At 39.9% G+C, this 25,000-nt stretch overlaps 1 protein-coding gene across 23 annotated transcripts in view; it reads left to right on the top strand.

The window, feature by feature from the left end:
• FOXP2 (forkhead box P2) overlaps nt 1-25,000 on the top strand; it is a 651,774-nt gene that overhangs the window by 619,813 nt on the left and 6,961 nt on the right. For all 23 annotated transcript variants that reach the window (XM_090042266.1, XM_090042257.1, XM_090042255.1 and 20 more), the window contains one exon: nt 398-561. In XM_090042266.1, the coding sequence (XP_089898392.1) occupies nt 398-561 (164 nt within the window). The remainder of the gene's footprint in view (nt 1-397; nt 562-25,000) is intronic.

The raw sequence follows: 25,000 nt of genomic DNA, 5'->3' as shown, positions 1-25,000 counted from the left end.
ATATATAATTTTTATGCATAAGAGGCAAATGTCAGGACTTTTTTATTTTGACTTAAGTTCTGGTCATTTTTTAAAATATAGCAGCTGACTATGTTATAAAGGAACCATGTCTTGTACAGAAGGACTTGGGTTAAGTTATATATTCAAAGTTATAAGTACAAGGACCGAATGTACCGTGCATGTCATGATATATTTACTAGTTCAACGCATTTAACACAAAGAGTAAACTAGTAATACAGTGACTGTTATAACCAACTTATGACAATAATTGTGAATGGTATGAAAATTTCCACTTCTTATTTGAACCAAATAAAAATGATGTGTGTGTGTATGTATGTATGAAACCTATTTAATAGTTATATGAACTAAGGATTTTATACTTTACTTTTTTTGCTAGGCTGCACTGGCAGAGAGTAGTTTACCATTGCTTAGTAACCCAGGACTGATAAATAACGCATCCAGTGGCTTACTTCAGGCAGTCCATGAAGATCTCAATGGTTCGCTGGATCACATTGACAGTAATGGAAATAGCAGTCCGGGCTGCTCTCCACAGCCTCACATGTAAGTGCAGTTAGCATGGTTTTTAGAAAAAAAGCATGTATTTTTGTGAAACTCCACATTACTGAAAGGTGTGTTGAAACATGGTAAGTACAACATGAAACTCTGTTTAAAGTAAACAGTAAAATGGATGCTGAAACTCATTGTTTCATCTTAGGCTTATTTATTATATAGTGACCATTCTTTAAGCCCCATCATGTAAATGGTTTTAGTACTACCTTTGCCTCACTATCAAGTGTATAACACTGGATCCTGTGGGAAGGATACATGTGCATGTGTGTGTGGACATTGTCATTGCTTGGTCTGTAAGGTACAGTCAGGTCGTGTTGGAATTAGTTGTAATTTTAACTACAAGTCTCTAAACCATTTATGAACTGTAATGGAGATATTGCCCATTTATATAAACCGTAAAATACAAAGTTTAACTGTTACCCACAGTTTACATAGAAGCTAGTAAAGTGTAACTTTTTGCCTGTCTTATAAATCAGTGTAATTACATATTCAACTTTAATTACTGGTGCGTCTGTATTGGCAAGTTTTATATGTTATATTTTATGCAAGACTACGATTCCTATTAATATTTAGCAGCTAACTATATCATTAATTACTCTAAAATCTTTCCCCTACCATCTTTTTAATGGAGCTGAGAGAGTGGAAGTATTAAAAATTGATGTATTGTGGATTTCAGAAATGTGTCTGAAGCTTAAGAAATGCCTGGCCTTAATCAGTGGTGTCAAATGTGGCAGCTTCTTGTTTACTAAATAGTAAACTATGTACCTTGGAGGTATTGTTTCCCAGGTTATTTATTTAATAATTATGAATATGATATTGAAGTAGACTCAAATTTAAGTTTACCATAGGATGAGGTTTCTTTAATCTATATGTGTAATTAAGTTTTCAATGTTCTCTGTATTTAAAATAACCAACCTCTTTGTCTTTTTATCCTTACATTTTCTCTTCACATTTTTCATGTTCGTTTTAGTTTCCAGCATAGTATTGTTTAGCCATAATAATTGAGTGTAAGCTCTGTTTTTCTTCTTGGATGTTACTGGTAAATTTTTATTTGACCTTTTACAGGCAAAAGGTATTGACGGGTTTTGTTTTTTTTCCTTTTTCTTTTTTTATTATTTTGTTTATCAGGTTAATATATTTATACCATATAGAAATGTTTATCACGACATATCTAATTGTTTTATTGCACAATTCTTTCATTGCCATTGAGGGGGAAAAAAAACATACACACTGTGAACATTAATGTGTTTTATCTGGTTCCAAACCATTACTTTTTCAAAATGGAAAAATTTGTCTTTTGGAAGTGTCTTTAGATGTATTAAATAATACAAAAGAAGTAATAAAACTTGAAGTAGAAAGAACATGAATATATGCTCTTGAGAGTAACACTACTCTAAAACAAGTAAAGTGAGCAATCAGACAAAAGTTTTTATATCCCATGCTTTATGCTATCAACCATTCAGTGGGTAGCTTGAGGCCTTTTACTTTTAGCAGTTCTCCTGAGTATGCTAATGCTCTCTTCCTGTATAAAATGCCAAGACAATAAAACTTTAAAGAGCAAACAAGAGTTACATCATGTGTGTTAAAAACAGCTATTTTACAGAAAAGAATGACAATTGCTATTAGAGTTGTTTTGTCACCATTCGGCAGATATGTTTACGTATGCTGTGTACAGCGTGCATGTACAATCACATACGTTATGTATAGGTATTTATGTCTACTTGTTGTATGATTATGACTGTGTTGTATAGATATGTTTAGGGCTAAAAAAATTGGGTAGTATAGCAATTTTTATACCTGTTAAAAACAGGGGAAAAAAAAAGAAATGTTCTGAAATATGGTAACAAACACAAATTACTTAAACTGTATTCATTTATTTGCATGGAGATAGGAAACTCAGCTTCTGAATTCTGGTATATTTGCCAGAAAATTGTTGACCTCAGGACTTATTAGAATGACTCCTTTGAAACTTCACTACCAGCCATTGATTTGGATATGCGGGTGACTACAGACATACATAGAAATTGATTTGATCAGTAGGTTGCAAGATCACTAAGGCTAAGTACAGACATTCAAAAAGCCCAAGGCGGAATAGATCTAAGTTACGCAGTTTTCTGTAAGTGCGTAGTTTAGATCAGTAGCCAACAGAACACACATTTGCCTTTGGAGGAAGGAAGTAGTGGCAAATCTTAGACATGGTTCTGCCATACTTAAACCAGTCTTTGTGTTCCAAACTTCTGTTCTGGTATGGGTACTGTCCCATTTCCAATCACTTATACCAGTAAAATTGTAATAGCTGTACCTGGCCTAACTTAATGCTAGCTGGCATGTCTATACAAGATGTTTACTTGATGAAAAACCAATTAACTGCACAGTAAACATCTTCCGCCTACACATATGCCCCTATTAGGCTGGAGTAAGCTAATTTACTCCACAGCAGCATAGTACATGTAAATAAAAGTACTATCCTGCTGCGGAATAAAGAACTCCTCAGCAGTGCACATTTAAACGCTGCCCCAGCCGGCTGTGGTACAAGGGTGCCCCAGCCGGCCCCCCCACAGCATGTTGAGCTGGGGTAGCAGCCCAAGGCTGGCAGGCAGACCCTCTGCACCCCCTGCCAGCTGGGGCTGCTACATCCCAGCTGAGTGCTACAATCCTGGGCACACGTGAAGATGCCTGTCCAGGAGCAATAAACTCTGGAGTTTATTCACGTGCATTAATATGAACGTATCGATGCACCCAGTCAGAAGTTGTATGGACCCATCCACCCCTCTTCCATACTAGATATTTCACTGGTATTAGTTTAAGGTTAGAGAGCTCCTACCAGATAATTTTGGGGGGTGATCCTGCTTAGCCTGTCTCTTGCACACAAGTTGCTTCTGAAATTATCTGCCAGTATAAGGAGTAACATGTACAAAAGGGAAACATGAGCTCAAGAAGATTTTTGAAAAGCTGAGGAAGAGTTTAACAGACATAGACTTGTGACAGGGGTGTCAATTAACACCCCTAGTTCCTCCAGCCCACCATGAAGGCAAAGGACTCAAGGAAAAGGAGAGCTCACTCCTGATTGCCCACTCCCTTCCAGCCACTGTATCTCATCCCCCACTTCCCAGTTCCTGCCCCTTTCTGCTAATGGGGCAGAAGGCAATAGTTGAGAAAATCAGGACACAGGAGAAAAAAAATGGAATGGAGAGAAAAGAAAGACTGAAATGAAATGAAAGGGGAGGTGAAGATACTTATATTCAACAACTCGTATTTCATACACAATTTATTTGATACAACTGTCTAGTATTTTAATTGAAGGAAGGGATACCAGAAATCACTCAAATGGATATTTTACTGCCAGGACCATCCAGTTATTTGTAAATATAAGTATACTTACATGATGTAATCTGTAGTTCTATCCAGTAAAGAGCCTATACTGGAAATCACTATGTTGGTAGAGTCATATTAAATTGTTTTAGTAGCTCAAATTTAACCATGTTACAAACACCAGGAAGCAGTGCCAAGTGCACGTTCATCAGCCAATATTTGCATGCTTTGAGTATGCATGCATTGGCAGACAAATGCTTTTTTTGTAGTTTGTAATTACTTATGTATACTGTATTAGAGAGTGGAGACATTATTCAAATCTTTGGATCAGAACCTTTCCCTACAGATTTTTGAGATCCACTAGCTGTAAAGAAAGAAGTTGTTTGGAGTGGTCATGCTTAAAACCTTTCTGATTGCATTTTAGATAATGAGATGATGTAAGATCAGAGTTTTGCAAGATTCCTTATGCTGTCTAAACATAGAGAATAGATGAGGAACATTAGCAAACACAGGATAAGGTTATTTAGTCATTTACAGTGAGCTCCTACTAAAATGTTTTGCATCATGACCACTGATACAGTAAAAAATGATGCTACTCCCATGGTCTCATCTGGAGCCCAAATTTCATGAGAGCTGCTCAGTAAAGTTTGACACTATTGCATCCAATTTTTGTCCCTGATTTCAAACCAGTTTTCCAGCTGGAGGATGAACAGTACCTCCTTGACATAAATATTTTGTATGTTATGAAATACTTAGCATGTGTGTGCTACTCTAACATTCAAAATTCCTCTAGAGCTAAAAACAATTACTTTTTCATTTTAAATCAGAATACAGAGGATTGTTTCTTCCCTTTTTTTTCAGTGTAGAGTTCCACCCGTCTTACCTGATCACTCTTATTTTAGATCCATGATAAACGTGTTTTAGATATACAGGGATGCCAGGAAACAACAGTTCTTAAAGTGATGAGTTTTAAAGAGGGGGAAAAAATGTCACTGATGCAGTGCTATATATTGTTCATCCTGAGTGTTGGGTTAGGGTAACTGAGAAGTTGGGAGCAAAGAAGAAATATTTCTGTGGCAGTATATTTTTTTTTAAATGGCATCTCTTTGGTCTTGCTCAGCAGTTTTTAAATTTTGGAATAAGTCCTAGTGGATGTGGGTCAATGAGCAGAGAGTAGATGATGTGGTCAGGGATGTTCTATCAGTATTTACATCTATCAGATTGCTCTACAGTTTCTTACACAGCTATAAGATGTATGCATATAGTGCACTCCACTTATGTGTATCCCAGATAATAGTATAATTTGCTCAACTGTTTAACACAATGCCAATCTCACTCTTTTTCCAGTTGCTTACATTAAACAAATATTGGTTATCTGCATAGAATTACTTAAGTGCATAGCATCCTGTAAGCCCACTATCTACTATGTAATAGAATTGTACTCTAGTTAGCTGCCTAGAAATGGTAAAGGGAAGCAGCTGTCAAAGGACTGCTATTAGAAGCCTTGAAATTCGTGGGAACTCATCAGTTTTAGGGCTGCTATCTCCCTTCCTTTCCTATACATCTAACGGCAGCTGTGAAACAGACTACTTCTCATTGTTTTCAGGGTTTTCAGTAGCAGCCCTGAAACAAACTACTAGAAGCCTTGAAAATCAGGGGAGCTCATCAGGTTGCTGATACCAGAGCACTGACAGCAGTATAAACATAGACACAGCTTTAAAAGTTTTTTCTACATACCTTGAGGTAGCAGGCACGGCTCGTCATCACTGTGATGCTGGGGCACATGGACCATCCCACAAGAGTGCAGGGGACCCTCCACATGCTCAGCGGTGAACCCAGAAGTGGACCAGAAGTACTTTGGCCATGGGGAGACCCTGGATGCCCACCCGCCCCTCGACTCAGGAGGCACCACTCCTAGTCCACTTCCGGGTCTGCTGCCAAGCACACTGGGGAGCCCCCCGTGCTCCTCTGGAACACTCCATGCACCCCGGCATTGCAGCATTCATGAGCCCCTGCTACCTAGAGGTATGTAGAAAAAACATTTAAAGCTGTCTCTTATGTCTGAATCTCCAAATCTCTTGAATTAATTCGGAGGGTTCCAGTTCAATTCGGAGAGATTAAAGGGTCCTCTGATTCAATTTGAATTCAGAGATTTGGCCATTGAATTGGGCCAAATCTCTGCCAAATCAAATCAGAGACCAAAGCTTCGCACAGCCCTATTGAGCTCCCCTGCTCTACACTATACCATGTAGAAGTGCATAATCGTGGGACTAAAAAAAACCCAACAAGATTTACAATCACCTAGAGAACTTGTTCAAACGTAATGTAGACAATACTCATTAATACTGCACTTTCAGTTTGGCAGGGGGAGTAGTGGCCATTAATGCGATCATCCTCCCCATGCCAAATTCCCAAACCCCGAGCCCCACACTGCCAATTGCACCCAGGCCATGCCCCCTCCCTGCATCTGGATCAGGGCAGGGCTACATCCCCTCTCCCCCTTCTCTTACAGGGCTGGGTTGGGGCCAGGCCACACCTCTTCCCCTCACCCCACTGGGCCAAGCCACACCCCTCTCCCCTCCAGGGCCAGGTTGTGGTTGGGCTGCCTCCTGGTCCCCTCTGTGTGGCCAGATGGTGCTCACTGCAGCAGCCAAGTTCTGGATTAGGGCCACTAGTGGGATCCGGCCCCTGGACAGCCAGCCCACTACCCATCCAGCCCACCAGGGAAAAAGGTAGAGTACCACTGGTAGAGTACCACTGGTGTACAGTATATTTTTGTGATATTTGCTATCTGTAATAGATATACATACCTTGTATGTATGCATATAATACCTCTCCTGGTAGTAAAAGCATGATATGTGTGTGTATATAATATGTTTTATTAAATTAATTGAAGGACAAAGGATATGAGTAGAAGAAATGGTGAGGGGTAACTAGACTTTTAACAGAAGCTAACATTAGAAACTATATTGTGTATAAAAAATTTCATATAAATTTGGTACTCCCTTACCATTTCTAAGAGAATGTTGTGAAAAAGCCAATCCATTGATATAACTTTACATTTTTTCTGCCATCTGACTGTCTGAATTGATTGTAGATTACAAAATGTCTGCCATCAAGTGTCTGAAATGTAAGACAAATCAAGGCAAAATTCCTACCGACTTCAGGCAAGGATTTCAATCTGTGACCCATATAAGATCCCACTGCTTCATTGGGATTTATGCAGGTGGAAGGGGAGATCATAAGGAGTGTACTCTCCTTTCCTTCCCTGACGTTCAATAGTTATCCCTGACTTTCAGTAGTGTAAGTGAAGTTCTTAAATATAACTGCAAAAGTACCAAAAAAATAAAAAAACCCACCAAAAAAACTCAAGCAAAACATCAACAACAGCAAAAACCAGAATGACTGCAGTTAAAACCAGATGGATTTCAGGGAGCTTATTGTATATAAGATTTTTATTTTCTCTGAGGCAAGTAACAAAACTGGACAGGACATGCAGTAGTATTCAGGAACTGTGACTACTTTTTGCCTCAGGTGCATTGTGAACCGTGAGGAAGTTGTATGTCTAGTCACTGCAGCAATGTTTTCATACTAGTGAAGTAAAATGTGTTCTAGAGTACAACACGAAATGCAGGCTATGCAGATTTCTATGCAAATATAACATTATTGGCATTTTTCCCTCTAATAGTATTTTTTGTTAGAAGGTAGAGTCTCTAAAGTGTTATTCATCATAAAATAGAATAACAAGGGTCATTTAGAATCAAGTAACTCAAACCAGACAACAAAAGAATGTTATGTATTTAATGCAGAATGTAGTTTTTTTTTTTCAAATTACTTAATGATCTACATATTCAATACTGTCACCTGTGAGAATTCAAAAATCATGCACCGAGTCACAAGACTGGCTTGGTGCATGAAATTGGCTTTAAACTGTGGGGTTTTTTGTTGGTGTTGTTTTCTCGATTAGGTCCTCTGGATTTTTCGTCTGAATTTTGAACTTTCAGGGTATAGTTGGGTCATGTTTTCATGCTTTTTTTCCCACACCTAAGAGGACTAGAACCAATTTAGTTTTGTTCTTAATGGAGGGTAAGATTCTTATGGGAAAATACGACTTCAGGAATTTAAAGATTTCAAGAGAAGCACTGCATATTAAGAGAGTCATAGTGAAATCATGAGAATTATTAATACTGCATTTTTTCATATATATATCCTGACCTCAGTATTAGTGTTGATGCAACTTACTCTTGGAGGCTGGTGTTTTATACATCACTGTCAGAGCATTCAGGATCTTCCATCTCTCTTGAATTTGATACTGTATCACTTGAATCATCACCAATGTCCTGGTCAAATTTGGAAGGGTATGAAAGTTTCTTCTGTGCCAGTTTACACAGCTTCATAATGAAAAAGGTCTCTGTTGAACCATTTTCATGCTCCTTTGCCTGTACAATAGCTGAAGGTACTATACGTTCAATAGTCCCTACTAAAAAGCAGTAGAATAAAAATGAAAATCAAATCCAGGACCTTGGTTGTAGCTCCTGAGCATTTCAAGTGAATTGGCCACACTTCTGTGACTTGAAGTATTAATATGCTGTCATGGGTCACTCTGATTTAATGCCAGGAAACTGAGTGCATCTGTTGACCATGTGTACAGATGTTGTCTAATGTATCAAGTAAAATGGAATTCCACTTAATTGTGTAGATTTAGGGAAGAAAAATTCAAATTGCTCATATTTGTCTAAAAAAACAAATTGGTCATCTTGCATCTATGAAAAACTGAAAAAAAATTCAGTTCTTAAATGGAGGATAATGGGCAGTTTGGTCTTTCCTCTAATTCTGACTGCTGCTGGCCAAGTGAAGAGGGCAGGGGAGGGGGGCTGACAAGGGAAGTGGGGACGCTAAGAATCCTACCATTTGAGGTTTTGAGAAATGTCTTCACTTTTCCCTTCATTCATGTCCTGGGAAAGGCATGAATTCATTTATGAAAAAAATGTAGCTCTTTAACAATAAATCCAGATTCTTAGACTTGGATGGTTTATTGTCAGAAGTCTTTTCCAGATTTGGTTATTGATTTTAAAGTAGTAGTGTGGAAAACAAAAGTAAAAGATTTCTGAGAAGTGTGTTCTTATAACCAGCCCAGTACATCACTAGTTCTTTTTAAGACTTGGAAGGGAAGAGAGTAGGGATTAAGGCTGAAATAAATTGGACAGATTAACATACCATACTACAGCCAGCTTTCCACCTCCTCCAGTTCTGCCCTAAGATAGGAGGAGATTCACCTCAGCATGCTTGATTCATCCTTTCCATTTATATTCTGCCATCATCTCCTCTCACCCCCCTTTTACCTTTCCCACTCCTGCCCAGACGGGATCTTTTCTCTTTGCAGTTCCATCTGCATAATCATCAAACTTTTTATTTTTTTTAACTTTTTTTTAACCTTTAAATTTTATTCCCAGAGGCAAATGTGATTATTCTGCTCTAAGATCATTTCACTTTTGAGGTGCTTCAGTTTGAAAGCATTCCATTGTCAGGTCGTTCCCATATCTGATTATTCCACTCCCCTACTGTTATGCTTTCACACCACTTACAGAAGGTTACCTATCATTCCAGTTTTATCCCTTTCATTTCCTTGTTTCTTTAACTTCATAACATTCCAAACCCCTGTCTTTCCCCCTTTTTATCATCACTGCATTGTCCCATCTGATGATCCCTCTGCATTTACCTCGAAGGCTTGATCTGTTCCAAGAGTCTGCTATGATCCAAGTTTCTTGTTCATTGCATGAGGCTTCATATAGAATATAAGAAAATAAAATATGGAAACATGACAGTTAATAGGGATGTACTGAGCTTTATTAAATAAGCAAGAAGCATTTAATTGAGCCAATGAAGATGCAAGCTATTGTTGTGTATCCAGTAACCTCCCTCATTCTAAGTATTTTATTTTAATGCCTGTTGACAGTTTTGTTTCATACTCTCTTACATGTAAACCTTGTAAAAGGGAGGAAAATAATGGGCAAGCAACCTTTATGACAATAGTCTTTTACATTTTAACCTGATATTGAATGAGTACCATTTAAGAAATGTATAGATTCTTTTGGGTTGTCTGTCCCTTTGTCTGAACATATTCAAATCTAGACTCTGTCCAGGAGCATACATCTCTGAAATTTGGTGTCTCTCTATCTTCCACTGCCAAGCATTTGAAAGTGATACAAATCCACTGAGTTTATTGTTCCATTGCAGTTTTTATACCACTTGGATCTTTGCTATTTTGATGATGTTTTGGATCTCATTATAATAAGTTCTTTAGAGTGATGACTCTGCCTCCCTAATGTTTGTAAAGTGCCTAACATACTGTTGACATTATGGCAAACACTAAATAATCAAGTTTTGATCAATAAAATATTTCATAGCTTGTATATAAGCTGATATAGTTTGTCACCAGTTATTTTTACTATAATTTCCTATTCTCTTATTTTCCACTTTTGCATCATTTTATGTTGCATTTCACTTCAATTCTCTAGTGTTCAGCTCCTCTTCTCATCAATTTTCTGATCTTTCTAGACTGATGTTTTTGTTCTGCACAATCGTTACAGCCCTTTATCATTTCCCTCCTTAGTTGCTTAAATGTTACATGTCTTACTTTGGATCAGTAGTTGCTGTGTCTTTTTTACATTATTCCAACCCCAATTGTTGCATTTTCACAATTCATTCTCTTGCTCTTGACAAAAAGATCACTCCAGAGATACAGTGCCTTCAGCTGCCTTAATCTGAAAAGTGTCAGATCCCCATAGCATGGCTTGTGGAAGTTTATAGACTCCTATGGGGTTTGGAAGAATCTTTGCAGAAGGAAAGGAGATGTTCTTCTGAAAACTTTGTGCCGTTCCTGTTGTGAATTCTTAACATTTGGGCAGGGTTCTCATGAAGTTCACATAAAGATTCTGTATTGGAAAATGCACTCTCATAAACATATGGTGTATGTTTAAAATACACATGTCAAAGATGCACATACATGCAACACAATTTTGTAGTTTCAGAAATTTATATCACAGCTGTTTCCTCTTTTCTACAATAGCAGTCAAATTGAGGAATTACTAGTGCCAGTACAGATGCATTTTTGGAAGACCGAGATTGTTCAAACAATTACGGCATTTATCAGTATTCGATACTGAAATTTGAAGTTGGAGTAATTCTAATATTATCCCAGGCTTTTTAAAGTAGCCTATCTTTATTCAAGGCCCAATTCTGTGCCTGAAAAAAATCCTTTTGCATTTTTTTGGCCACCATTGAATGTTAGACACAAATATTAATAGTTTCACAACTAACTACATATTCCTGCCCATAGCATCCATCTCACTGCTAGGTGGCTAATTATAAGGTTCCTTAATATTTATACCAACAATTTAGTATTAGTGCATGGGGAACTCCCTTCTTGTCGGCTGGGGAACTCCTTTCTTGCCAGTACAGAGGCAGAAAAGGATCTTGGAGTCATCATTGATGCCAAGATGAACATGGGCCAGCAGTGTGGGGATGCAGTCAGGAAGGCCAACTGTACCTTGTCATGCGTCCACAGATGCATCTCAAGCAGACCCAAGGAGGTCATCCTCCCGCTCTATGCGGCACTGGTCAGGCCGCAGCTGGAGTACTGCATCCAGTTCTGGGATGTGGACAACATGGAGAGGGTCCAGAGGAGGGCCACTCGCATGATCAGGGGGCAGCAGGGCAGGCCCTACAAGGAGAGGCTATGGGACCTGAGCCTGTTCAGCCTCCACAAGAGAAGGCTGAGGGGGGATCTAGTGGCCTATTACAAACTAATCAGAGGGGACCAGCAGGCATTGGGGAAGTCCCTGTTCGCCCAAGCACTGCCAGGAGTGACTAGGAATAACCGTCACAAGCTGGCAGAGGGTAGATTCAGGCTAGATATCAGGAGGCGCTACTTCACTGTCAGGGCGGCTAGGGTCTGGAACCAACTTCCAAGAGAAGTGGTGCTGGCTCCTACCCTGGGGGTCTTTAAGAGGAGGCTGGATGAACACCTTGCTGGGGTCATTTGACCCCAGTACTCTTTCCTGCCATGACAGGGGGTCGGACTTGATGTTCTACTCAGGTCTCTTCCAACCCTACTAACTAACTGTGAAACTATATTTTCACTCATAAAACAGGCCGAGGTCCAGTTGAAAATCTAGGCCATTGTGCTTTAGAGGGATAATTATATTATTTAATCTAAAACTCTAGGCACTTCACAGATTTTAAAAGGGTAAAAACTTCCATGCACAATTATAATTCTTTAATGAGTTTATAGCACAGCCTTGTCTCAATGTGTAATCCCATGTGTAGAACACATTAAAATAATCTAATCTCAAGATGACAAAATCATGGATATATGAGGTGAAGTCTGTATTCAAAAGGAAAATTCTCCGTGCAAATTTCAGATGGGAAGAAGGCTTTTTAGCATCAAGAGCAACCCAGGATTTAAAGTGACATCAGGATTGTAAATGTGTATTGAGAATGTCTAATGTACACCCTCAATTAGTGTTACAGATGCAGTATTCATCAGATTTACACCAACTAGCCAACCTTATTTAATTCCTGATTGAACCAAACCCAGTAGCCCTCATCCAGCTCTCAGTCTTACAAAGGCATTGAGTCATTCATTCCATTGTATCACACCTGTAGGAATTTAACGTAGACGTACGATGATATTGCCAAAGGGACCTAAGCATAACAATAACTGAGCAATCCTTTCCGGAAGTGGCCTATGGCTATACCTCATTCAATGCACCTGATTGCCTTTGTTTTCAGATGCTAAACAGTTCTGGGGCCAGGTAGTATTTGGCTGAATAACCATCAGGAAATTCCGTGTGCCCTCAACATTTGATTCTAAGACCGAGTGGAGAGTTGATAACAGTCTTCAAACATCTGAAGGGAGCTTATAAAGAGTTTGGGAAAAGACTGTTCTCTGTGGCTCTAAGGGACTGGACTAAGAGCAATGGCCTCAAACTGCAGCAGAGGAAATTTAAGATGGAGATTAGGAAGAACTTTCTGACCATTCATTGGAACAGGCTACCCAAAGAAGTTGTAGAATCTCCATCCCTAGAAATTTTCAAGAGTAGGTTGGACAGACACTTGGCTGGGATGTGGGTCAGTTACCCTGTCTTGAGTATGGGGCTGGACTAACCCTATGATCCTATGAATCCCATGAAATCACAAATCCAATTGTAAGTTAGGCACCTAAGTTCCTTATACTTTTAATGGGGAAAGTTAGGTGCCTTGGGTTTGGATTCACAAGACTCAGTAAATTGAGGGGGGAGGAAGGGGGCAGGGGACTACTTAAGCAAGCCAAGAGGAGAATGGATAGTGAATAGTGAAGCATGTGTGAAATCCCAACTGCATCCTGGATGTATGCCCCTTTCTGCAGTCCTGAGTCAGACAAATAAAATGAAATTTTTGTTTGGGAAGGATTCATACTCACACCTCTCACTTGCGAGAGGAGTTCTCTAACCTCCAGGCTGTATGCTAGGTTTGGTCAGGATGCTCTCTGCCATTCCTGTTTAAGGGACACAAGATTGAAGACTGTGAAGTTGCTGCGGCCAGAAGGGAAAGCAAGGGAGAGGGAGCATGCCTCAGTGAAGAGGAGACTTCTCTGGAAAGAAGGATCCTGGGTTCCAGTCTGTGCTCCCAAAATTACTTACACATTTTACAGTCACCACTTATTTAGGCTCCTGAGACATCTATACATGTGCTCCAGGGTGGAGGGGGTGAGGAGCACTTTAATTAGAGGAGTTTTCAGAGTTGCTGTCCAGAACCACTGTTTGGAACTCTTCCTAAGCAAACAAAAATGAAAATAGAAAGATCTGCAAACTCAGTATTGTTTTCTCTCATATCTTGCCTCATAGTCCTTTTTTTCTTCACTTCTTATAAATGTAGCATTATCACCCATCTCTGCTGATCCTGTTATGCATACATTTATCGTCTTGTTCTCCTGTATTGTTGCAGCTTCTTTAAGGGAACAGATGAAAAAGGACTGGTGAAAAAACAGTTGAAAAAACAGATTGGGACCTGGTGACAGCCTATAAACTCACTAGGGGGGACCAGAAGGGTTTGGCAGAGACCTTGTTTCCCCTAGTGCCCCCTGGCATAACAAGGAATAACAGCCACAAGTTGTTAGAGAGTAGGTTTAGATTAGACATCTGTAAGAACTACTTCACAGCTAGGATCTGGAACCAACTTCCAGGGGAAGTGGTGCTGGCTCCTACCCTGGGGGTCTTTAAGAGGAAGCTTGATGCCTACCTGGCTGGGATCATTTGAGCCCAGTTTTTTTCTCCTGCCCAGGCAGGGGGTCGGACTTGAAGATCTGTAAGGTCCCTTCCAACCCTACTTCTGTGATTCTATGACTGAGGGAAACATCCTTGAACCTGCTGTCACAGGCTACTCTTGTGTCATAACTCCTTTTTAAAATGTAACTAGATCTATCTTGAACCATACCCACTCTTTGCACCAGTAATCCCACTGGAAACCTATTCCAGAATTTCTAAATGTTAAAAGTCTTCACAGAATTAGGAGAATAAATTATTTGTGGTTAGTTTGGAACAATTTTTTCTTGGGCCAACATTGGCTTTTACTTTAAATAGCTCTTGTTCCTCTCTGGTGATTATCTCTCTGAATAAATAAGCTGAATCTCTCAGCTAAATAAGGTTTATGTTTCTATAGGCTAAACAAGTTATGCGCCTTTAGTCCCTACTCATAAGCTTTTAATTCCCAAGCCTTTTTCTGTACAAATATGGGTAACCAGTACTGAGCTCAGTATTCTAAGTGAAGTTTCAGCTGTGTTTCAGTCAGTGACTTGAATACTTTGCTATTTCTACTGGAAAGTGATCTCTTAATACGTAGCAGGGTAATATTTCTCTTTTCATGGATGCATCCCTGCTCATAATCATCATGTGATTCAACCAATATACTACAATGTCATTTCCAACTGATGAGCTCCTAGCTTATATCAGAAGTTCTTACTAGTTATTAAATACAGACATTTTATACTGTTAACCTTCATCCCTTTTCAGTTATTCCCATCTTCAAGTTCATCCAGTACTTGCTGTAGGATACTGTGATCCTCCTATATATTAGTGATGCCTCCCAAGTTTGTATAATCATCAAATTTATTACCACTCGCTACTTCAGTTCCCAGGTCTTTAATGAAAATATTCATCAAAATTAGTCAAAATTAGTCCCAAGACCAGTTCTTGAAAAATTTCATTTAGTAACATCCATCAACCCCAGTAGCTTCTCTTTCATTATCTGTGTGTTTGTCAAAACCAGTTCTATAAGGTACATTCAGCATATGTGTGGCTCTGTCTTGTACTCAAATCCAAAATGCAGGGCTTTTCTCCCCATGTTTAAGTATGGGGGGAAACTTTATCCTGGATTTGATTAAATACAGTATATTCTTTTCTTTAACACTCAAACAAAGCATACAGTCTGGATTCATGATACAGTAACACCAGCATACCAGCCATAAACTTTCTGGTGGTGTGAGGAACCAGTAATAGCCTGTTTGCACTGAGCAAACAGTGTCATGCTCGTAACACCTACACCTGGAATAGTCAGGCATATTACACCTACACCCAAAGACAACATAAAGCTTTGGCTTCCAAGATAGCACAAAGAGATTTGGAGGGAGGGAGCAGGGTTTACTGCAGTGGCAGAATAGGCTGCTGCTGCCTCAGTGCAAGCTCCGTGAATAGGTGCTGCTGTGGCAACAACACTGGCTATCTGAATTGGCATCCATTCCTCCCCCAAGTTATGCTACTACTTACATCAGTAGTTTTATTCCAATATTTCCTGGGCTAACTCAGCACTGGGTTCTATTAATTTATGCCAGTGTAGGTAATTTCCAAAGGTCAAAGCAGACGTTGGCAAGTGAAATGGATACTCTGTGATGGGATGTGTCTGCCATATTGGACAAAACACATATCACCTGTTGTCCCACATCAGGCCCCTGCAGGGCCTCAATATGGGACAATGGGTGATGCATTCCCGTTGTACAGAGGTTTCACGTTTCCCATGTACTATGGATTTCTTGCTGCCCCATGTCTCCTTGCTGGGACCTGCATCAGGTCCCAAGCTGACCTGTTCCTCATGCAGAGATGCTGAGCATGGAGGCACAGGGTGGCACAGAACCCAAGGAATCACAAGCACCCCATGCCTCCACACTGACCCATGTTTCATGCAAAGACATGGGTCAGCACAGGTCCTAGCATGGAGACGCAGAGTACCAGGAAATCCCAGTGCCCTGTGCTCCCCTGCATCTCCTTGCTGTGACGAGCACCAACTCATGGCTCTGCATAAAGCAAGGGCACCCAGTGTGGTGCTCCAGCATCAAAGCATGGAACTTATAGTTTCATAGTTGTAGGGTCAGAAGGGACCTAAGTAGATCATCAAGTCTGACCCCCTGCCCTGAGCAGGAGTGAATACTGGGTTCATATGACCCCAGGTAGGTAATTATCAAGCCTTCTCTTAAAGACCCCCAAGGGAGGAGCCAGTACCACTTCCCTTGGAAGTTGGTTCCAGATCCTAACTGCCCTGACTGAAGTAGCGCCTTCTAATGTCTAGCCTGAACCTACTTTCTAACAACTTAAGGCCGTTATTCCTTGTTACATGGGTTTTTTTAGTATACACAACAATCTAAATTCCTCGTCTTTCCTATATTCTTGAACAACCTTCCTGAATTTGAGTCTTAAGTGACTGCCTTTCCTCAGTCACTCACATGTCAGAAGTCACTACCTCTTTTGAGACTGGAATACTTTGTGACTGCTTTTAAAAGTCTCAAATATGAAATCCAGGTCACAACCAGTACCTGGTTCTTGCTCCCAAGGAGTAAGTATCACCAAAAACATGCTGTTCTTCTTTTTCTTTTCCTATTCCTTTTTAAAATACTATTTTAATATTTTTAAATACTATTTTCTTTTTTTAATACTATTTTATAGGGCTGTGCAAAGCTTCAGTCCCTGATTCAGTATGGCAGAGATTTGGCCTGATTCAGTGGCCGAATCTCTGAATCTGAATTTATGGGAGGACCCTTTAATCTTTCCGAAATGAATCAGAATTCTCTGAAGTGATTCAGAGAAATTCAAAAAGACTGGGCGATTCAGACACAGACACAACTTTAAATATTTTTTCTACATATCTCTGGGTAGCAGGTAGCTCATGAACAGCTTGACAACGGGTGTCTCCTGGGTCTTAGAAACCTGTAGACCAGATTTGTATTGGCTCTGCAGGTTCCAAAGTTTTGAGAAAGTGATTGAATTGTCTCTGTTCCATCAACCACAAAGTTATGGTAGCACCTCCATATTGGACTGCAGTGTGACGAGGTGCTCTTTGCACATGCCAGGAAGACAACTAGTTTGATTACAAAGGCACCTCTTCCTCCTAAACTCCAGAGAGATGCATTTGGGTGAGAGACACCTAAGTCCGTAAAGACACCTGACATAAACTAGACATGCTCCAAGTATACTTAACTCACATTAAGAGCACTGAATTCAGGTCAAAAGCATTAGTGTCATTGTTGCCCACATTTTATCCAAAAGCCTTAGAACATTCACTCATGATATGGGAGAGCTGAGGTTCTCTTCATCTTGAGAAGATTGCACTTCTCATCTCCCACTTCCCAGAAGAGTCCTAACTGCCATATTATGGAATAGATTATGTGAGGACTGTGCATTCCTTCTACTGATCCTGGGACAATGGGCAGCCAAGAATGGAAGAATCTTGAGGCCAGAAGAAACATGAGAAAGAGGGAACATCACTCTGTAATCCAGTTTTTCAGGCATTCTTCCAAGGGGGGGATTCTCTATTTCAATCCTTTCTGCCAGGCTTTAAAAAAAACAATGGCTAACTTTAGTTAAAAAAGGGGCAGGGGGGTGTTGTTTGTTTGTTTGTTTTGGGGGTTGTTTTTTTTAACTTTTTAGCTGAAGTTAGCCCCTGGTTAAATTATGTTCGGGGGATACCCACAATTTCAAGTGGGGGCAGGTTGGATTACTTAAGGAAACATAATTGCATCCTCCTGCTTAAGCAAGATTTTCATTTAGAAGTATCATTTTGCATTATTTCAGAATCCTACAAGAAAGAGTATTGGGAAACTATTGTACTGAGACCTGAGCCAGATATTGAACTCATTTCCATTTTTCTTCACTTACAGATGTTTCCCTTGGCTCTCCTTTTCTTTGGTTTTATATAATTGCATTAGTTCTCTGAAACAGATGTAGCCAAACTTGTGGCATACGTTCCACAAGTGGCATGGGCAACCTCTGTATGTGTCATGTAGCAGATCAGGGAAGGGACAGGCAACCCAGGAGCAGACAGGTCAGGGAGCAGAAAGACCAGCGGATCAGGTAGGGGAAGAGGATAAGAGTGGCACTCAGGAAGGTATGGGGCTAATTTGTGGCACCCCTGCCATAAAGGTTGGCCCCAACTGCTATAAAATACCTTGTGATTTTTCAGGTTTGTGGCTTCAGAAATATTAGCACTGAAGACAGCCTTGGAATGGAAAGCAACTAACTAAATCTGAACACCAGGAAACCGCACCATTCAATTTCTATGGCATGTAATCTAAAGGCTGTTATGCCTGTAGTTTAAAATGAGCTTTTGGACTTTTTAAGTGGCTTTGGGTTCTTCAGTACCTACAAGGATATAAAAGGCCAAGGGCTAAATTCTGTTTTGTCTATAAATACTTAGGCATCTGTATGTTACCCCATTCCACTATGTTTGAGTCCCTGAAAAACTTAACACATCTGCTTTTATGTGGTGCCATTATCTTAGCCTTAGCATCACAAGAAGCTGTGAGGAGGGAGAGGACTCACCTACCCAGTTTAGACATTAACGGGTTTTGGGGGGTTTTTCAGGGGGCGAGGAGGGGGACCTTGAGCAAAGTGGAATAGAATCTGGCCCCTAATTCTTCCTGTAACAGACCAGAAGATTATACCCCATTTCTGACATACAGGCTTACTTGTAGCAGCTAACACCTACACTAAAAAAAATATAAATTCTGCAGGTAGTCTGCTTGATAGCAACAGTCACCCTGAATTGATCATCCTCTCCTGAATACAGACCCCAATTTCAGGTTTCGTCCTAATATTTGACACCCATGATAGAATTGGTCATAGTGTTTAAGAGACTGGATCTTTCTCCTTGATCATGAGCTTTTTTGTGAACATTATTCCACCAGAAAAATTCAGCTTATGGGCATAGGAAACAAAACTTTCACAGGAGCCATACCTAGTCTATGGAATTCATGTTAGAAAGACTATGATAGTTTCTCATTTCAGAAATAAATATAACCACCCCTTTTTAAATTTAACTTTCCTTGAGTTTCTTCACATAGATATCCAAATAATAAGAAAGGAAGGAAGGAAGCAACCCAGAAGGGAAAAAAGAATGAGGTGTGGCAGGAGGAGACAGCACAGGGTAGACAACACTGTGCAGGGAGATTGGAGGCACAAGGGAGAGCAAAGCAACAGGCCTGACTATTAAACTAATGCCTTGTTTACTGTCTCTACTTGTACTGTGTTGGCCTGCTTTACCATGTGATGTATCTCCGTATATTAAAACTAATTTGACCTGAAGTCTCTGTAGAAAACATACTTGACATTGCTGGATTAAGGGTCTCCTTTCTTTTTGTTGACACCAGCTCAACTCAATTTAATTAAGAAATCTTGTACTTGGTTATAAGATCTGGTTGTTTTCTTGTCAGCAACTGCAAACATGTACTAGTGTTTAAAAGTTAAACATAACATACATTCTGCTGCCACTGGCTTTTTATTATTATATCATACATCATACTGAACAGCCTTCACCCAGAAAGGATCAATCTTTGTCTTGTGACTGTTCCCTGAACTTTTTGGAGCTATTTCATACAATTCCTTCCCTCCTAAGTTGTACCCCTCACATACTTGCCCAACAGCCCTTGAACTTCTAGACCTTTGATTGCCCCTCTTTCTTTGAAGCCTCTAATTCCTTCTTCTATAGACCCTCAACAGTCTTACAAGACTCCTTCATGGTTTCAGTACCTGTCTGACCTGTGGTTACTGCTATTGCTAAATGTTTATAAGTTATATCCTCCCACAGTGTACCCCAGGGCAGGATGTGATATGCATTTAAGGACATGAGGATTGAAAGCTGTAGCAGTACAAGGTCCAGAGGAAAGGATACTCTTCACAGAGGATCTGGGAGGCGCACAGAAGGAAATGCCCAAGGCCTCTGTAGTGGCTGCATGCAGGGAAGTTTAGGACTGAAGGTGTCAGAGAAATGGAGGAAGATCTATATCCTGGAATTCATGAGAAGAAACAATAGTGTGTCAGTCTGAGCAGCTTACTAGTTCAAACCTTCCTTAACAGAATTACCACCTTAAGAGCCTCAATTTTGAGAAAGGAGAACCTTTCCACTACAACTATGGAGTTACTAATATATGACCCATGAGATTAGCAGATGCTTATCAGTTATATACATTTGCAGATGTGGTTGTGAAAAAAGACAAATGCATCCTAGGATGTGTCAGGAAAGTGTTTCCAGTATTGATAGGGAAGTATTAATGTCATTTTACAAGGTACTGATATAATCCCATTTGGAATCACCTGTGTTCAAGAAGGATCCCTTCTGCCTAACTTCAGACTAACATAGCTAACTACCTCTCTCTATAAGAAAGATGAACTTGGACTGGAACTGGTGTAGAGATGGCTCTTAGAATGACCAGGGGGATAGAGAGCCTGTCATGCAAAATGAGACTAGAGGCTGAGGATTAATTTGATTGTTCTCCCTAGATATATTGGAAGAATAAACAGCAGGGTGGGAGAAGAAATATTTAAGATAAGAGATAATGTCAGCACAAGAACTGTTGAAATTAACAGGTCAAGCATAAATTTAGGCTGTAAATTAGAAGAAAGTTTTTTAACCAGAGAGCTATGAGTTCTGGAAGAGTTTCCAATTGGAGTCATGGAGTGGGAAAACTTACTATTTTCAGATAGGTTTAGGAAAGAAATTAGCTAATATGGAGCCTGTGATGGTAAGGGACTAGGCAGAGTGGCCCCAAAGTCCCTCCCAACTCCGTTCTTGCTAAAAATAACTGGGTACCATAATGTATATTCGTGTTACTGCTGCAGTTCTCAGAATCCTTCCTCTCTTACGTTTATTGAAAAAGTGTTTTGCATCTTACATTCAATCATACTATGAGGTCTATGGCTACAGCATTTGGGACATTGCTGCCATCCTTATTGGGACCTGCAATACAAAATGGAAATAATCCAGGTTGGAATAGCTTGTCGGTGAAATGAGATACAGCCAGGTGTCACAAATCAAATAAGCCAGGAACTATTGTTTGGAGTGTTGTCAGTAACATGGTTATTAATGGAGTGATAGCATCCTCGATATTTCAATAATCAGTATCAATTTTTGTGACTAGGCTTTCCATTGACAGTATTTACACAGAGAACTGTTCCCATTCTTTACAACAGTGGTGATAAACAGTAGCTGATGCTCATTTCATAATAAATTGGTAAGTTTTGTTTTGGATTTTTATGGCAAAAAGTGGTGAATAAAGTCCTTGTAAATAATGGTAGATGTATATTATCTCTTGCTTCTTAGAACTAGAGTATAGGTACTAGAAATGTAAGTTTCCTTATACTTCTGCCCAGCATGTTTCAAAGCATGTTTGATTCAGAAGAAGACTTGCAGGGCTGAGAGAAAAGTTAGCTGTCATCACTTATATTATTTTTCCTTCTCCTTAGACTGTCAGCAAGGATGTCATCTATGTTAGTGACTTGCACCAAGTGTGCCCTTAATCAGAGGACACTATATAGAACTACAAAAAACATTTCACATAGACCACTGGACCACCATCAGACTTTTAACAGCCATCATTCACAGTTGGTCTGCACTACCCATGCATAATTAGCAATTAAAAACAAAAGGTTCACTATGCCATTATCAGTTCCCTCCAGCCATCCCTTTATATTGTAGCATATAAAATAGTCTTGGAATTGTCCAGACAAAAAAGGACGCCATGTCATGAAACCCAAATGGGAGATGGAGAGGAATAGTTACACCATTATAAAACACAAGGATAAGGTCTTTTCTGCTTTATCCATTGCTGTCTTGCTGTGCAGCGTCTCCATTCTTAACACTGGAGCACATTTAAGGGCAGCTAGATAGCACCCTAAAGGAAATGTACGCTGGTTGTACAGTGCTGCCAGCAGACAGAGTGCTGGACATGGAAATCTGAATAAAGTCATTTTTAATGTGGGAGAAAAAAGGTCTCCCTTGCGGCAGCAATGGTGGAGTCTGTTAAAAATATTGTGACACCAAATGTAGTCCATGTGGAAAAACAGGTGCTAGAATGCTCAACAGCTTCTAATAAATAGTTTCAGTGTCTAAAATAGCTGAGGGTAGTAGTATGTCAGGATTAAAAGGTATTGTTGGTTTCTGGTATAAACTTCTACTTGCACACCTTTATAAATCTGCAATACAAACTCAAGCTTGGCATAAAAAGTTTAAAATATAATATTTTGTGTTTAACTCTTGTAATGTTAAAAAATGTAAGTCAATATAACACTTTTTTTAAAAAAGCCAGTGAAATCTCAGTCATGGGATTAACAATAATGCTGCAAAGAAGGGGCAAATAAAATACTCCTATTCATTCTGGTTCTGCCAACTTCTGCAGGTGGAAACCTGCAATGTAGGTCTCTCCTGTGGCAGAAAGTCCACCAGAATGTCGGCTGTAGTGGCACACATCAACATAGAAAATAAAACATCACTGGTTTAGTCAAGAGTCACAAGAACTCCTAAGAGCTGAGTTAATTTCAGTAGAGGTCTTAGCAGCATTTTTCAGATAGAAGTCCGATAGAGCCCTTTCTTTAATACTCTTTCCTCCCTTAGCATGATCCCTGCAGATTATTATGACATTGTTGTGTAGGGTGTCAAAAATGGAAGATAGCTGTGTGAGAGCTCTTTGCAAGTACTAGCTTGTTATAGAGCATTTGTGCTGCAGAAGCTTCCCACTGAGTGATAAGTTGATGGCCTCCAGTTAGTGCTATTTCCTTTGATAAGTTGTAGCCATGATCGACAAAGAAATGTGGACATGACAATACTCACTGTCACCACACCTAACTTATAGGCACTCAGGGCCAGATTCTTTTCTACTTGCTGGACATGTAAGTGAATTTAGATGTCTTAGTGTGATTCTCTTCCATCCTTTTCAAGTCCTGAAAATCCATTCATCTACTTTTGTAATATAACGTCCTCTTACACTTAACGTTAAATTGCAAAAAGAAAAAAGGGAGGAAGAGGATCCATCCACCTTTTGCATTAACTGTTTCTCACGGGCTCAAACAGAGCAGACTAGAATCACTTAGGAGATGCAGCCCTAATAGATGAAATAGAATCTGTCTCCCAGGTCCCAAAGTAAAATTCACAACTCTGAGTTAGGCTCTCAGTTTCCCCTACAAAGTATAAGGAAAGTTATTCACTTATAAATGGGATTCACAGCACAGTGAGTAGGATGATGCCTAATTTAGCCAGAAGTAAATACCGAATTTGGGTGTTTGAAATCCCACTTCTCTCCTGAGCTTAGACATCCCTGTAGTCCAGAACTAGGAGCTTTGTGAGACTAGGATTCAGACATCAGATGCCTATATCCATGGCTTGATTAAAATCATTCTTTTGGGTAAGGTGGGCCAGTAAACCAGGCCTCCTACTCCCTGGGCAAGAGATACAATCCCTAGGCTGTTGCACAGGAAGTGAAGCACAGTGTCACTATCACCATGCCAAGATGCTTGTCTGTAAAGTGGTAATTCAGGCACCTGAACCTAGCTAGCAGGAGTTCAGGCTGTAAATTCCAGTCACACCTCGGTGCCTAACAGAGTTGTAGGTAGGCACCAAGGGTGTCTATACAAGTGCTCTGGCGGGGGGTGTTGCTTTAAGTTCCCAGAGCTGCTCTAATTAAAGCCCCTGCAGTGTCACACGTATTCAGCATCCCACCTTTCAAAATGATGGTGGGAGCGCTTTAACTAAAGCTTGTTCGAGCTTTAGTTAAAGTGTCCACTCCGCCATTTTGAAGCAGGACGCTGCATACACCTTACACGGAAGCTGCTGGAACATGTTAAGTAGCACACTTTAGCAGACTTAATTAATTGAGTCTGCTCCAATGTGTGCTAATAATTAGGACGTGTCAGAGCAGACATCTTGCATGTTTATAAGTGCCCCTACGTGCTGGAGAGAGGCAGGCTTTCACACTACTAACTTAGGTGGGTGAAAGCTCTCCCCACTCAGTGTGCTGAGGATTGTAACTACCAATCCCAGGTGCCTTACTCTCTCTTCAGAGTATTGGGAGTTTAGGTATATAAAGTGAATTTTTAGACTCCCAGCTCTGAGTAGCACAGCTGCACTCAATACTGCTAGGCCTAAGTCCCTTTTTTGGATATGACCATGGGGTATTAAACAAAAGGTTGCCACACCACAGGCCTTATTTTTGTAACACATCTAGGCATGGCTGCTGTGTTTTGTGCTAAAACTAACTTAGTCCTGTCAGCATTAGGAATGGTTTGAAGTATGCCTACCAGATCTGTCCCCTCAGGGACTTCAGTGGAAAAACACCCATATGGAATATCCCAAACAGGCATAGCTATGAAATAATGTCCAAAAACTCATCCTTACTGAGATGGCAGCAGCTCTGGGCATACACAGAAGCAGAAATCTATAAATACGAATGAATGGGTGTAAAGATACTTTGCTTTAACTCAAGACAGAGACTAAGGTAAAGCACTCTTAATGCAAAAAGTGCTCCTCCCCATCCTTGCTGTGCTTTTCTGACTTAGTTTTAATGTAAAGATGATTACACATTACAAAAGCAGGTGAATTGATGGTTTTTCAGGGACATGAGAAAGTGAATAAGATCACAATTATGTCCACTTATGAGATTAAATAGTAAAATAGGATCTGGCCCAAAAGATGGTATCTAGAAAGAGAGCATCAACATGGACATGATATTAAACCATTGAATGCACTATTCGTGCATAATCAAGTGTTTAAAAATAGTGCATCCAGTTTTCATTAGTCAGTTTTTAATTTTTCACTTATCAGTTAC

The sequence above is a fragment of the Crocodylus siamensis genome, chromosome 4 (genome assembly GCF_052110815.1).
Source record: "Crocodylus siamensis isolate JL-2025a chromosome 4, ASM5211081v1, whole genome shotgun sequence".
In the NCBI taxonomy this organism is placed as follows: Eukaryota; Metazoa; Chordata; order Crocodylia; family Crocodylidae; genus Crocodylus; species Crocodylus siamensis.
Note: the sequence above shows the minus strand (reverse complement) of the source record. Positions and strands in the feature narration are given on the sequence as shown.